Source organism: Falco peregrinus, chromosome 4 (assembly GCF_023634155.1).
Source record: "Falco peregrinus isolate bFalPer1 chromosome 4, bFalPer1.pri, whole genome shotgun sequence".
Lineage (NCBI taxonomy): Eukaryota > Metazoa > Chordata > Aves > Falconiformes > Falconidae > Falco > Falco peregrinus.
In genome coordinates, this window is record NC_073724.1 from 77782660 (window position 1) to 77799113 (window position 16454).

The 16454-nt window shown below is 41.7% G+C and overlaps 1 protein-coding gene across 8 annotated transcripts in view; it reads left to right on the forward strand.

Moving 5' to 3' along the window:
* Positions 1-16454, forward strand: part of KLF12 (KLF transcription factor 12) — a 246896-nt gene that overhangs the window by 154211 nt on the left and 76231 nt on the right. For all 8 annotated transcript variants that reach the window (XM_055803101.1, XM_055803102.1, XM_055803103.1 and 5 more), the window contains one exon: positions 1584-2127. In XM_055803101.1, the coding sequence (XP_055659076.1) occupies positions 1584-2127 (544 nt within the window). The remainder of the gene's footprint in view (positions 1-1583; positions 2128-16454) is intronic.

Genomic DNA, 16454 nt, shown 5'->3' on the forward strand with positions numbered 1-16454 from the left:
AGATCTTCATTCTGTGATGAAATTTGGCTCTGACTCAAAACCAGGAGGTTTCTGCATGAAAATATTTAACATCGTTGATTATAAAAATCCCGAAGTGAATTCATAGCTTGCTTGATTGTTAGCTTATTTTAGAGTAGAAGAACTAAATATTTGTGGCTTAAATATTTCCAACTTAATGTTTTTACACACTTAGTAAAGACTATAATCTAGAGATGGAGAGAATGCATTTAGAGCTGCTTAGGTACCATAAAAAGATTGCTTGTTAGATCTGTATATGGAATAATTGCTTTGGGTCAAGTGAGATTTGAAGTAGCTTGGCAAATTTTTTTATTGAGATTGGTTTTCTGTACTACAGCACATAACAGCATGTGTATGCCTGTAGAGAAGCTCTGCTGCGGTGCAGTGCCATGGAGGTACTTAGCTGAGGAGCTGAGAGCTATGCTTTGTCATACTACCAGGTTATCGATGGGCATTTCCTTCCTTGCTCTGCCTATTGAAAATTACTTGAAAAAACATTTGTAAAGAGTAGTTATTAATGATGTACTGTCAAAAAGGAAAGATATATCAAATGAGCTTCTCCAGGGATCTGTCTTTGGCCTAGCATTATTCAAAAATTCTATTACCCTCTTTGATGATGGAAATAAGGAATATAACTGCAAAAATAGCAGATGGCACCAGTCTAGAATACATTTAGACCAACCAGCTTTGAAAGAGTTGGTCTAATGCATAGAAGTTATTTTGCAAAATCAGAAAATTGTTTTTAATTAGCATGAAAAAAAAATTAAAAATATAACAACGGGGAAGGCTATCTAATGTGCTAATTTTGAATAATGAATTGTTGTAGCCCTTGCTGGCTGTAACAGGGCAACCATAGAAATGAGGGGCTCTCTATTGACCTGTAAGTAACCTATCTGTAACCATGCAGAATGCAGAAAGTCAAGCGTTGAAAGTCTGTGTTTAGCATACGGCACTGCCTTCTGAGAAGTGGTATGGAAAAAAATGCAAAGATCATTGTAGAGAGCAAACAACAATGCTAAGGCTTTTTCTTTAAAAGCTGACTTATAACAGAAAGAGGCAAGGTTATAAGAAAAAGGCAAGGTCTGCCTAGTCTAGAAGAAGGTAGACAAGTAGGGGGAAATGACAGTCTTTGAGCGTGCAGAAAATTGTTTGGAAAATGGTGGTGACCAGTTTTTCTTCATGTCCGTTGAGGATGACACAAGAGAGGAATGGTGTAGCTTAAAGTTGTATGTTGGGAAGAAATGTCCTCTCAATATAAGCAGTGGTTACCTGTGGAGATAGTAACATTTTTTGTCACGGGTGACTTTGCATAGTGCAAAGCAACAGGTTGATTTTGTACAGCCACCTTGTAAGAAATGAGAGTAGAACTTTTTTTAATGTTCTGTTCAAACTGGACATGTCTGTGCTTTCTAGCATGGTTTGTACTTTAAAACTAAGAATTGACATAAGAAAAGGAAACAAATCCTGTGATGTCCGTGACCAAGTTGTGTGATGTGTATTAGCAATTGGATGTGCAGGTCATCTTTAGCCACGTATGTAACTGTCCCTTTGTCCTTCTCCAACAGTCTCCAAACGTCCACAACTACCCAGATATGGAAGCTGTACCTTTGTTATTAAACAACATGAAGGCAGACCCAGTGGAGGATTCATTATCTACAGACCATTTCCAAACGCAGACTGAACCAGTGGACTTGTCAATAAACAAAGCCAGGTCGTCCCCTACAGCAGCTTCATCTTCACCGGTTTCTATGACAGCATCAGCCTCCTCCCCTTCTTCTACTTCTACTTCTTCATCTTCTAGTCGGCCAGCTTCATCACCCACAGTAATAACATCAGTATCCTCAGCAGCATCTGTACCATCAGTATTAACTCCAGGTCCTCTTGTAGCTTCTGCATCTGGTGTTGGAGGCCAGCAATTTTTGCACATTATCCATCCAGTACCACCTTCAAGCCCCATGAACTTACAGTCCAACAAAATGAGTCATGTGCACCGTATCCCCGTGGTGGTACAGTCAGTACCTGTTGTCTATACAGCTGTGAGATCACCTGGGAATATGAACAACACTATAGTCGTACCATTGTTGGAGGATGGGAGAAGCCACGTCAAAGGTAAGGTGGAACCAGTTTTGTGCATCTATGGCATCTCTAAAACTATTTTTGTATGAGGAAAATGTAACAACATTATAAAGCTGTTAGTTTCCAAACTTACTATGCTGTTTGCTGAAAAGGCATATAACTTACACTATTGAGAGAACCTTTAAAAGTCTTATTCCAGATGCTCTTAAAAATAAATGTTTTTGTAAAGGTTGATGTCAGCAGTGGTGTTAGGTGCTTGGACAACTCATGGCAAGTTTTGTCCTGAGAGGAATATATCCTTCCCAGAAGCTGAAGAAGTTAGGCAGTGGAATAGTGGTGATATATAAAACATCACAGATGAAATGGACATGGAAAACTCACCAGGTGATACAGATTTGGCAAGGGAGGGAATACCGGAAAGATTGTTACCACACAAAGGGAAAGCAGTCGTCGTCAGTCTGTAGGAACGTGCAGAGGAAAGACTGTAGGACCAAAAAGTGGTAGCACGTGCAGAGAGGTAGGTTTTATTAAGCTCAAGGAGTGGCAGTGCAAATCTGAATTAGGTTTCTTCTTCCAAATTAAACAGCAGAAGGGAAGAGTGTGTATGTTGGGAATGAGTTTTGCAGACACAGGACCTGAGAGGCACATGGAGGTGTGAAGGGAGGAAGAAAGCACATGCCAGAAGGACAGATACACTCTTGGAGAGGTGTCCAAAGAACATAGAAAGGGGAGCTGGAAAGCAAGAAAAAATGAGAACATAACAGTTACTGAGGAAGCGAAAACTTGTTAAGAGATGGTGACATGATAGGTGGAAGAAGAAAACAGATGTGTCCGGACACTCTGAAAAGCATGACTTTATAAAAAAAGGCATTAGTGGCAGAGATGGGAATGTGAGGAAAGAAATGAGACAGACTCATTTCAAGGTTCATTGCATGTGAGTGAATAAAATATGGCTAATTCTCCCCTGAAAAGGAGGTATTGCTTGAGGTGGAAAGGGAGGGTACTGACAGATTACCTTACTTTTAGGGTATATGAGAGCACAGGACATTTAGTAATACATCTTTATAACACCTCTTATGTACCTAATTGCATAATGAACAGGTCTCTACAAGCCAAAGACCTTTTTTCATTCAATTTTCACAGCTGTTATTGATATACTTGCGACTGTGTATTATTGTACAGGACTGCAGTGATGAGTCATTCTGACATTTAGTAGCATCCTGTTGTCCACAACTCTTTGGTTCTCCTTCTGTTCCCTCAGTACCCTAAGTGTAGACTGTGCCCTCTCAACAGGCTTGGGTGCAGGAAACAAGCTCACAACTGATCTGGATTTTGGTTTTAAGAATCAAAATGATGGTTTAGGAAGTTTTATTGCACTTCATACAGTGATGTAATTGTAGGACTTTGTGCTGTTATGTCAAGAAACGATGAATGAAAGCAGAACTTTTCACCATGTTGTCTGGGGGGGAAAAAACCCTAAGTTTTAGTCTGGATTTTGATTTTGGAGCTTTGAGCTGCACCTGACCTTGAGCTCATCCAGAATTTTTCCCGTTTGTTTTCTTTTCAAAGGTGCTAGTTGGCTCTGGTATAGTCTCCTCTATAGGAAGCACCTCCTGATCTTGTAAAACTGGAACTTTGCTACCCCAGTTTTGTCAACAAAATTCCAGAATTTAATGCGCCATAGGGATTTCAGCCCATGAGCTCCAGGCCTCCTGAGCTGCCCTGACAATATCACCTTTGTGCTGTTATTGGCAGAGATCATTAACCAGCCCTGTAGCACCTATTAATGTACAGCTAAAGAAAAAGAAGGGATTAAGCGTTGTTTAGTTTATTTTTTGTCATCAATTGTACCCATTTTGCTATTACTAATTCTTTTCATATAAATATTCAGGTTATTTTGAATAAGTACAATAGAAGAATAATGGGCAAGAATCCACTCTAGGTAGTCATTTTTGTCAGCTTTTTCTGGAGTGTGTTTTTCTTTCTTTCATGTAAAAAAATGTAAATATTAATATGCAATGATATTGCACAAATTTAAGTGATTAAATAGTTTTCATATGTGTGCAGAGTGACTTCCCTTCAGTGGTCAGCTCTTGTGCTGAAGAAAAGAAATAAAGGTCAAATTGAATTGGTTGCTAATCCTCTACCAGCTGAAGGAAAAACGCAGGTTTGAAATCATCCAGAGTCACAACTATCAACTTTTACATGAACATTGATCATTTTCAGATACAAAAAAATATGCATGCTGAAAAAAAGTCAAACCACAGATAGCATAAGCAGCATTTGTCACATAATCTCTGTGCTGTTACTGTTTTGGTGCTAAATTAGTCACCATGTTGATGATCCAGGGGTGTGGTTGGGAAGCACTTAAAGTTATATTTTACATTAGCCTGTATCCAAGTCCTTTTCAACTTGAATAAACTTAGGCACTTCCCTGAACAGGGATACTTTCAATGCTAAAATTAATGAAAATTACATCAGACTTAAGATCAGATCTCTCCTACTTTTCTAGATATAGGTACTTAGCGGAAAAATGCAAGAAACAGGATATGGAGAAAGTTTTTTTTTTCCCCCCTTATTCCCGATTTTATTTTCCTCATGCTGAGTTTTCCTCTTCCTTCCAGGTTTGACTAGAACCATTTCATTTTAAATTTTATTGCAACAACTTCTCAGACCACCACCATCCTGCTAATCCTGCCTCCAGGCATTTTGCTCTGGTGGCTTTCTGCTTCCTCTGGCGCTTCCTGTTACACCTTCCTCTCTCTCGGACAAAACTGTCCTCCTGGTGGATCCTTTTCTAGGTAGTTTAAGCAAATACTTCTTTCTTCCTGTTATGGTTGAATTCCCTCTTCCCTTCAGCACCAGAAATCACTACCTCCTTTTCTGTTTCCCCCTCTTTTTTTATTTTTCCATTTTTTCTAGTCCTTCCCATCTTGCCGATTGTTCTTTGAGTGCCAGTTTCAGCAGCTCTGCTTCATCTCTCCCTCCTTGTCATCTGTTAATCTTTCTAACCCATGCTGTCATCTCCTCCTCTGTGGCTGCACATCTTTCTGCATGGCTTCATTCATCCTGGCGTTCTCCATCACACCTTCCTTCAGGAGAGTCTGGGAACTCCTTTTCTGCCTCCCAAAGTGCTGCTTGTTTCTGCTGTCCATCCTGCCTCCTCTCTCCTATTTTTTACATGCAACGTTTCCTGTTAAATCAAACCCTTTCTGCAGCATTGAAAACCAAATGGGTTTGCAGAGAATTAGCCTGTGTATGTATGAGCTGCCGGCAGCATCCAGTCAGGTCCTGTTCCACGTGCTACACCGAGGGGGACATCAGGAGCCAGGAGTATCATGCTACAAAAGCACTCTTCTGTCAGACTGATTCTTTTTGCAGAATAAAACCCTTTCAGTTCACCTAGTGTAAATCAAAATCAGGATCGAAGCATTTTTAGGAATTTATTAACAACACATAATTAGAAGGTAATCAGTGGACAGTATGTCCAGTATCAGTAATAAAACACTAGCCATTTACAAAACCTTACTAAATTCCTGCAGATATCTAACACTGTTCTGTAATCCCACCACACTCACATACGTGTGCGCGTGCACCCAGAGTGACACGCAGACTCCTGCCAGCTGTGGATCTTCCCCTCCTGACATCCCTGATGCACGCACTGGCGAGGAGGCCCTCCAGGGAGATGCCCAAAGTGGGGGTCTCTGTGTGCTGCCCCCACACTGCCAGCCCAGATGTGCGGGTTGCCCCCTCAACCTAATGCTTGCGGTATTTCGCATGTGCAAAGTGTGGTAATGTGTTACGGCTCTTGGGGCACAGAGGGGATGGGAGCCGGGCACAAGTACCTGTGGGCACTGCGTGTCTGGGCTGCACCCCCTGCCACCCCCTACCACCTGGCAAAGAGACAAAGTTCTCTCCCTTTCTTGGTCATCGCTGTTGTCCTGTCATCCGAAGCCTTCAAAAGCCCTTGGAGGTTTTTTCTGCATGGAGTAAGTGACGAGTACTAGACATTATTATACAACAAAGTATTCCAAAGTATTAAAATCCCATGAAAAACTCTTTTTTTCACCTTTTTTTCTGCCTGTTCAGCAGTGGTGAGGATTGCTAAGAGGTGTAATTAGAGGCACAGCAAGTAGCAGCACCTATAGATAAGGTTCCCTGATGGTTTCTGTTAAAACCCTGTCTTCAGCTGCTCAAAGTCTGAGTGTATGTTAATCATTTAGGCTGACATTTTACATGCCACATGCCTGCCTCAGGCTATTTCTTTTTTCTTTCTTTTTGAGGAAACTTTCAAGAAAAAAAAACTATTCCACACTTCCTGACACTGAACATAGAGAAAAATGTAGCATTTTCCATGTTGAAAAACTTATTCCAGCTTTTTTGGGGGGATAAATTATAGAGCTGTGTTTTGTGCCGTGAGCCTCAAGTTTGGTTTGGACTGTTGTTCTTTTTTTTTGTCTTTATAGGCACTTGCAGAAACCAAGCCAAGTTTGGAGATCTGAATAAAATATAAATCCTCTTAAAGGGTAAAGCAAAAAAAACAATTGTGTCTGGGAAGAGGCAAGGAGGAGGTTGGAAAGGGCTGGGCAGCAGGGAGCGGGGCAAGGTGGAAGGGGGGTGGGGAGAAAAGAAGAGGTGGGAAGATGGCAATGGTTGTATGAACATGTTCAGGAGGAAAAGTGGGAAAGGACTGGAAGCAGAGGAAGGGGGAAAAAGTAAAAGGGTAGAAAAGAGATCTGGGGAGGGTGAAAGAGAGCAAGGAGAGGCTCAACCAGGAGTGAAAGGGCCCACTGTGGCAGCAACAGGTTCCCCTCAAACTCTGCTCCCATTAACCTGAGTGTTTCCACTGCTTTGCTTTCAGAAGATATCCACAAATACTGCTGGCAAATTGTGTCCTTCTAGTAGCAGGTTTTGGCAAAGATAATAGCCTTTAAAATTGTTTTCTGTAGTTCAAAAGCGTTACTCCATTGAAGGGCCTTTAAGAAGCTCCCTACTGATGATGATGCACCAAGGACCTGTGCAACTTCTGTAATTCTGGAGTTTGGGGTTCTCACTCTTACAGGTTTAAAAGTTTTTGGGAGACACAACCACTTGCAAAATCTAGCAGTCAGAACACTATGAATTTAAATTTGCCACTGAACTTAAATCTGCTTCCCATGTATGTAAATATCCATAAAGCCGTTGGTGTGGACTATTTTTGTTACTGTGTCTACTAGAAATACAGATTGTATCTTTCAGTTTACACATGCCATATTCCTCACCGTGGATACATTAATAAGTAGTAAATGCAATACCTTTTGCTACAGATTTTTTTGGAACTTAAAAACAGGTAAACTAGATAATATCACTGCCCTTGGTTGCTTTTTTTTTTTTTTTTAAAGTACAGCCTGTTATTTCTGCCCACTGTAAAGTTTACTGCACAAAAGTAAACTCAATTTGTAGTACAAAGTTAGAAATGTAGAGAACCATTTCAAAGGTCAGTTTATATGGTCTGTTTGTATAAATTATGGAAGAGACTCTTAATTAAAACCACTAGTGTTGCTTTTTTTTATTTCATGTGAAGTGATTATCCTTTCTGCATTTTAGTAGATGATTATTTTGGGTTGGAGTTGCATTGAAACAAAGAGTTTCTACTTTAACTGCAAGGTTTTTTTGTTGTTACGCACAAAGATTTTTTGTGGCTGTATATATTCCAGCCTGTCCACCTCCCCCCTCCTATTCCCCAAAATGCTGACTCTTTCTCCCCCTGTTTGATTGGTTTGTCTGGAAGAAATATTAGTGGTTCTTGGAAAGGAGAAGCAGGTTGGCAATGGATAGCCAGGAAGAGAAGCAAGCAGAGGAGAGGCTTGCGTTCAGGGTGGGACCTGTGCTACTGGAGATGGTGCCTACATTTAAGAACTAGAGTAAACAGTAATTCTTGCCAGAATGGAGAGTTAAAATACAGGTTACAAGACGTGCTGTGGTATTTGAAATTGAGAAGGAGTTTGCTTGAAGATAAAGTGTCTTAGATTAGCTATGGGGAAACCCATAAACAGTCTTCTACTTAAATCTCCAGAAAAGTTGTGTTTCTGGTGACTCACTGGTGATATGCTTGGGTTTTTTCACTATAGAAGCACATAGTCTTCTAAGATTTATCGACGGTGGATTTAGCATTGTGCTATGCTTTTAACTAGGAGCATGTTTGAGGAAGGGAAAGAGGTAAATGTGTATTCCATTTGTGAAGTCCAGTGTAAAGAGCATGAGGAGGTCTATTTCGACATATCCTGAGTCTCTGCACCTTTTGGAAGCTGTAAATTCCTTGTCTTCCACACCAAGAATGCCTCTGGTCCATCACCTCTGTACTCTCACCAGGGCTGAGCTTTGATCTAGTTGCTTTTATCCCACAGGTTAGGATCCAGCAGAAACATAGGCATAAAACTTCTAATTTATTTTATCCTTGCCTGGGTTTTACTGTACCTTAGACCAACCTGCTGGAAGCTTTCTAGTGTCTAAAATATCTCTACACTGTTGCAGCACATCAGTTGCAATCTGCTACTGTTTTGCAGTGGCTTTGCAATATTGTATTTAATATTAAATATATTCTGTCCTTACTGTTTCCCCTGTTTATTTTTGGTGTTAGGGTATTTGTATATTGGATGCTCAGTGAGAGATAAATCTCAGTAGTGTCAGTAGTGTGGGTTTTGTGTAGGTGAGATCTCATGGCATTCAAATAGCTTAGAAAGAGAAAAGTCCTTTGCTTAAAAAAAAAAAAATGTGTGTTTATGTATACAACCCAATGAGAGAGATGCTTAAATATGTTTGTATATTACATCCATGCAATCACTCTCACCTCTGTATTTCTCCACACAGCTATTCTTTTACAGGTTTATGGCTAACTATTTGACTGGTGAAATGATTTTAAATATTGCCTTTGATTGGATCATAGCAATTAATATTCCCTGGTAGATTAGTTACACTGTGCATTCAGTGACAATTCCCATTCTTTGTGAACCATAGCTATGCTGGATGCAGTTAACTGTTCTAGCCATATAGTCCCATAAAATCTCAATAAAATCTGAAAACTGTGGAGTATGGGTAATCTTGCTATAAATTGTAATAAAAATTACCCCTGTAGACTCTATATTCTGACCATTACGTTCATGGATACTGCTGCTTTGTACATAAAGTTTTATGAAATAAATTGACCAATTCTGCTGCCCCTACCAGACACCAAAGCTGTTTTGATTGAAAATCTGATAGGTGTGGTTAGAGCATTTTCCAATGCAGAAAAAGCTTAAAATGAACTTTAGATAGGAAGAAAAATGCCATATATGTGCTTTGTATACTATGGACCAGCTTAGAAAGAGAATCATGAATACCATCATTCCCATGCATTTGTTAAGTCCATAAAGCCAGGATTTGGTTTCCTAAAACCCATTAAGTAAACCTGAGTATAACACTTAGTCTCTGAGGGCGTAATTTCAAATAGCTCCTGTACATCTGTGTCTGGAAGTATTTCTTCCACCTTTAACATGCAGTGGTGACTGTGACATTCTCCTTTGACGTTCTCCTGCTGGGAAAATCCACTCTGGGCTCCTGTTCTCTAAAAGAAACTGCCAAGAAGGAGAATGTTCGGTTGTTTCAGGCATCAGGCTACGGTGTGAGGCTGAGGTTCCGCGGTTGTAAAACCTGTTTTCCAAGAGTAACCAGGGGAAGGATGGAGATGAGTCGGTCCCTCTGCTTGGTGCTTGATCCACCCAGGTGCATTTTTTTTTTTTTTATCAGAGGTATTTGAAGTGGTGGCAGTTTAAGAAAGAGCAAAAGAAGTCACTGCTGGTCAGCAGTTTTCTTTTTGCAGTATTTCAGGTACCACACTGCTGTATGCCAGTTGTAGAGACTGAAGTTATGGATTAGACACTACAGTATTCATGACTGTTGGCAGATTATTTGTTTTAATGAGGATTTATCTGTCCTCCTGTTAATTACTTCTCTTCCAAATTTGCCCACTAGGGCCCTGAGGCCCCCAAAGGTAATTTTCTTCAGCATTGCTGCTGAGGCACCTCTTTGGCTTTAAGTGGATGGTGGCAGGTGGAGAAGGAGCAGGAGCAAGCAAGGCCACGCAGTGCTGTTGCTGTTGTTCCATCTTCAGGCACTTACTGAGATCCCCAAGACACTTCTGCTCCTTTCCCAGAAAACCAAGGCATGACTCACATGGCAAAGGCTACTTTCCTCCCCTTCCCAGCAAGGACCAGGTCCACAGCAGCTTGGGGGCGCGCTGAGCCACTTCCCTCTGCCAGAGCTGGTGCCCCAGTGCCCAACAAGAGGAGGGATGAGGGCTCACCCTGCTGAATTCCCCATGCAGTCCATGGAGGCAGGTGGGCTCATCACCCCTGAAGGCACCCATTTCCCTGTGCTGGCTGTTATGGGAATGTTGGGGTGGTTCTATACACAGTGCAGGTTCCTTGAAGACAGGAGGTGAGAAGCTCTTCTCTCCCGTCCTGGTGTCACCCAGCTCCTGAGGTCCAGGACTCAGAGATGATGGGGACTGATGGAAACATACTGTTAGGTGCTGTTGGGTCACGGGGTTATCGTGAGTGGCAGATTATTAATAGTTTCACACTAATTCTTTCAGAGTGTTTCTGATGCTGGCAGATTAATAGCATGTTGTGCTAAGGCATGAGCGCCATATAATTTTCTTAACCATATTTTCCAATACCATCCTTCTAGGAGTTTGGCAGAAGATGTCACTTTGTTACTTCTGTCCTTCATGCTGTGCAGACACATGGACACACACGTGTGTAACAGCAGTACTGAGATTCTTGTAAATGTTAATTTTGGTGTGTGGGATAGTGTTTGGTTTTCCATTCCTAATGGAGGGAAATGCAAAGCAACTGTTGCTTACAGCAGTCTTTTACCTGCTGTATGCCAGCATGCACTGGAGGCAACTGGAGAGGAATTTGTAAGAAGGACACTTGGCAACAGCAAACATGACTCTTTCTGGTTTATTTGAGGTACCTCATATTTCTGCGTAATTTAAGCTTCCATTGCAATTAAAAAAAACAAAAAACAACCCTGTGGCTATGTTTGCAAGAAGAAACACGTCACCTGGGTGTGAATCAGAACTAGCAAGGCCAGAGGGGCCTCCCTGTCATCCAGGCTGACATCTCACCTAGCACAGGTCTTGGGATTACTCTCCCCGCTGCAGACCTGTGTAACCCTGCTTGTGGGTAGATGTCAGGGCCACTTGGAAATCCCATCATGAGCAATCATTTTGAATAACAGGTTGAATATTAGGCATCCTTCAGAGAAGGCGGGGTGGGGAGTTTAATATGTGAAACAATTCTGAATTTGGAAATGCTTTAAAAAAGCAGCAATAAATTTTTAATTATTGTTAGAGAGCAGCTACGCATGATTCAGTCTTTTATTAGGATGTGGTGTATCGGCAGGCTTACATGTATGTATGTTTACAAAGTTATTAGCAGAGAAATTAATTTAATGCAGAAAACCGAAATTTTAAGATAAACTGAGCCAGAGGTTTCAGTATTTCAGGATGCTGAATTTTTTTCTCTCTGCTTTCACACCAGCAAGCATCATCTCATAATGAGTCATTTCAGCAACAGTTAATACTACATGGCTCAGCTATAAAGAGAGGCAAAACTCTTGACGGTTACTTAGTTTTCTGCTGCTCTTAAATATTTAATTCATCTTTAACCCAAGGGGCTCATATTTGCCTTTAAATCAAAGGTAGCGTGTAGATGTGAAATTACTTCCAATGGGTCTTCGTGAGCCTACTGCGTGGATGAGTTTTCATCTCTTTCACTCACAGGAAATCTGACTGGAGAAAATAAATCAGGTTGCAGTAACTGAAAACTGCCAGCGGTGATAGCAGTATGTTAGTGTATGGCCCTTTCCACACTGAGAAGGGCCCAGATTCAGCCTACCTACAGGCATCCAACCGCAGGATTTGTGATGGCCCTTGCCTTACCTGACCAGGTTGGAGCATGAGTTGCATATCCCTAAATAATTGCTGCAAAGAAGTGGAGTGATTAGGACATATTTGGGTGGAGCCTCTGACAGACGGGGATAGCATTTACCCAACAGCCTAATAATTAATACCAGCACATGTGTGAGAAGTGAGAGGAGGTGTGCTGGGCTCTCGCCAGCCTGGAGAGATTTAAATCTGCAGTCCCCCCTTCCCAGGAGATGCTCCAATGTGGACTGGAGCAGCAGTTTAGAGAGTGGAGAAGGAGAAAAATACCCTGATGTTGTGGTCCTGTGCTCAGGATATTCCCCTGGGAAGGTGGAGGCTGCATCTTGTTCTGAGGGGTTTGTCTGTCCTTAGCAGCCAGCAGGCTGGATTCTTCCTGAAGATTTTGCTTCTATGGCTTGCTTAGTCCTGGATCATAGCAAAACTGACACGGTCATGTGCCAGAAGGTACAAATTCAGTCGGTGCTCATTAGAAAGCTGCTGTACAAGTTTAAATCTGTTCCAGCATTGCAGAAGGGGCACTTTTGTCCTGAGAAACAGGATCAGCTATTGTTTGGCTCCCACAGCCAGCATAAATTTTAAAGCCAAAACCATTTTTTTAGTTCAATAGAAATGGAAGCAAGCTTATATCTGATCCATATCAGATTTTTTCCTACTGGCAACTGACAGCTGGCAGATAAAATATTAATGATGGTAGACCAAGTTCTGGAGTATTTACAGGCTGGTGTGTGCCTTACGTGAGACCCATTTGCACATCTTACCTTAAAACAAGTGCAGAGTGAATTCACTTATAAAGCCCAAAGGGAAACTCCTTTTTGGTACAGTTTGGCAAAGGGGCTATTGAGAAGCGATTGCATGTATGCACATGCATCAAGAGCGACTCCGTGAACCTTCTTCAGCAAAAAGGATCATTGTTTCTTGAGGCTCACAAGGATGGAAAGTGGCGTGGCTGCTTGCAGCCTTCAGCACTTGCAGACATTCTTAAACAACTTCCCTGGCTCACCAGTCTTTTCAGCATGCAGCGCTAACAGCTTGCTTCTGTAGCTCCTGTGCACTTTTTCAATGACACCTTTGTCCGACGAAAGCAGTCTCTGACTTGTTTCTTTTTGCTTGCCTTGCCTTAGCCTCATTCATACTTCACGAAACCACTGGATAGCTCTGTTGGACAAATCTTGCCTTTCAAGAGAAGTAGCAAGGGCAAGAAAACCAGCTCATTTTTAGGGCCTGAGCTTTGTTAATGAAATGTGTGTGCCTGTGATAGGGAGGACTCAATTTAGTGACCCAGGTGTGTACCTTCCAGACCTGTGGTCCTAAGTTCAAGGAAAACCTTGATCATCAGAGCAAGGTACAGCACAAAGGGAAGTTAAAATGCACTGGCATGTTCTGTTGGCTCTCCTCCACCTTGCTTGCCGATTGCATTCCATTACTCACTTGTCCTCCACCTTTTTAATCTTACTTACTAAATTATCTCTTGCCTGCATCTCTTCATTCTTTCTGGTTTGATGTTCATTAGGCCAGCAATTACTCTTAATTCAGTGTTTATGAACTAGGGCTGTTATTTATAAACCTTGGTGCCATCAGTTCTACAGTTGTTCATAGATGTCCAAGAGAAAGTCAAAGCTGTTGACGTAAGTGGGAGTCATGAACCCTGAATGTATAAAACTCCTGGTACTGCAGTTTGCACACTGTAGTGAGTGTGAGGAGGAGATATCTGTTAGGCTTTTGGCCAGTTGGTTATTCACATGGCTTATTTCAGAGAGGAGAATAGCTTTAAAGGCTGTTCTTCACCACAGCAGCAGCAGACATGCTGATGAGAAAATGGGGCAGTTCACACCAGCTGGCAGTGGTGAACTTCAGCCTCCTGGTTAGTCACCTTGGCTCTCCAGTGCCTTGGCCACCCAAGTCTGAAAGCTGAAAAGAGGTCACAAATGGAGAGGGAGACAAAAAAGGGTGTATATGTGGGCCGACATTAAAAATTAAGGGAATAATCCCTAAGCCATTCTCTAATTCAGTTATTGTCTTTAGTTAGGTTCACTGCAAAGGTATAACAAAAAATGTCCTTGGATAGCCTGCCTTTGAATTTGCCCACTGGTATGTTTCCATTCCTGGCCTTATGTTCTCACCATGCTCACGGCTCACGGCACCTCATGAAGTGCTCAAACATTGGCATCTGGTGGGGCAAACTGTGTGCAGTGGGCCACATTATCCCTAGTTGCAAAAGCACAACCCCGCTAGCAGCTTCGTGGCTGTGTTAGTAGGCAGAGTAGGATTTCCCTTGCAGAGCGGAAACAAAAAGAAGGTAATTGAGAGTTTTCATCCTCGCGCATTCCTCTGGTAAATTAAAACCACCACTGAGTACCACAGGAGTCTCAATCTTCAGAGCTGTCAATCTGCAGTAATAATGAAACAACATTATGTCTTATAAGGAACAAAAATGTGTAAGGTTTTTCATAGGCATTTGTGCTGTCTCCTTTTATGTAGGTGTGTTCACACTTAAGTGATCAGAATTGGTGCGTAATAACTGTATTACAGACTAAATTATGTAACAACTTTTGTGATTTCAAGTTAGGCTTAGGTTTAAACATTAAGTTTCTCAGCTAGCTACTTAAAACTTGCTGTAGTGCAAGTCAGATTAAGCCATCGTTAATGCAAACTATCGCATACATAGCTTTTTGCTAACGATTTTAAATTTATTTGCAAACTTTAGCTTTCACAAAAGCAACGTGTATAGCAGCATTTAAATATTGGGCAGATACAAACATACAACTACTAGTAACGAGATTCACTTTAAGAAGAACTGAAGAAATAATGAAATAAGTAATAATAATCTCATACGTAAAGTTGCTTGTAAGAAAGAACACAGAGAACAGAGCAGAAGTGCACTTCTTTCCAAATAGTTTTCTGGGGCTAAATCAGCTGACTAGATGGCTCAATTGTTCTTAAATCGAATACTAGATTATCCTTAATGCTCAGGTACACATGGAATACCATCATGTGTAGGTCATGATTTTAAGAAGCACAGTCAGAAAAGGTACCCATACTACCTAAAACAATTAAAAATTTTGGACGCTTTCAAAGTTGCTGTACATTTGTCTCATGCAGGTCATTGTTTGTTGTCAACAGTTTTTACTTTGATAAGCAAAAGGTGTTTTATCATACATGACGAAATAATAAGCAGTCTGCGTGTAGCTGGTATTAGTGAGGCACCTAAACTGCACTAGTAAAAGCTAGTAAAAGTTGCATTGTGCATCTGTAAATGCACTGTGCTTCCAGAAGGGGTGGTTGCATCAGCTTACTGAACATTTTTTAATAGTACTTTCTTTATGAAGTTCATTAACATAAAAAAAAATGAAGCTGAAGGGTAGTTATAATCACTCACTGTTCTTTTACTCAGAGGTGGTTCACAGCTAAGACATAAATTAAAATTTAAGATCAACTTTCCCTCGAGTCACCGCTCGTTTGGAGAATGATTTCTTTTCAAGAGCTGAGCTATCCATCAGTGCTACTCTTACAGCTGCACAGCTCCCAAAGTATCTACAACCCTCCCATTTTTCAGCGTAACTCAGTCCCTTTTCTAGAGTCAGTGAACATGGTAACATAAGAAACGTGGCAAAAGATATAACTGTGACTTTTGGAGCTGCTCTCTAGCTGTAGGCCCGCTGATCTGTTCATGAACTCTGAAGGGAGCCTGTGATACCTGTGTCCAGGGATGTGGTTAGCCGGAGCTCGGTAGGAATGACAGCTGCCTTTGTTGAAAAGCATGTTGTAAGACCCAGAGAGTGTCCTGTCCCTGACACTGCAGTACAAGAGAGCACAAGCTAACAAACTGCAACAGTTACCTCTTTAAATGAATAATCTTGGATTCCCCTGTTTCACCTGACCAAGTAAAATAAACACATTATTAAACAAATCTCTTTGCTTGTCTTTCCCCTTACCACACCTCCCTTGCAGCCTCAGGCATCTCTCCAGTGTTGCTCTCTACTCCAGCTGCTTTTGGTGTCTCTCAGCACTTACTAATCCTGTGTGGTATTTCATGAGTAAGGAGGAATGTCTGTTTCTCTACATCACCTCTGAAGTTTGTCTCTCTGTCTGTCCCCAGACACAGGCAACCCCTAATTCCTCTCGGGAATATCTCAGGCCACAGTTGTGCCCCATAGTTCCCCCCCCGCCCCATGCCCATCCTTTGGTTTCCTACCCCTGCCTGTATGTGGGTTGTGTTTTTTCTTCCCTTTGGAAGGCAGCAGCCTGGATAAGAGGGACGGACGGCAGGTAGCCCACTCGCTGCTCTCCTTTCCTGTCTCTCTGGCACAAAATGTAACTCTGGTGGGCCGACCTTGGCTGGCTGCCAGGTGCCCACCCAGCCACTCTCACACTCCCCCTCCTCAACAGAACC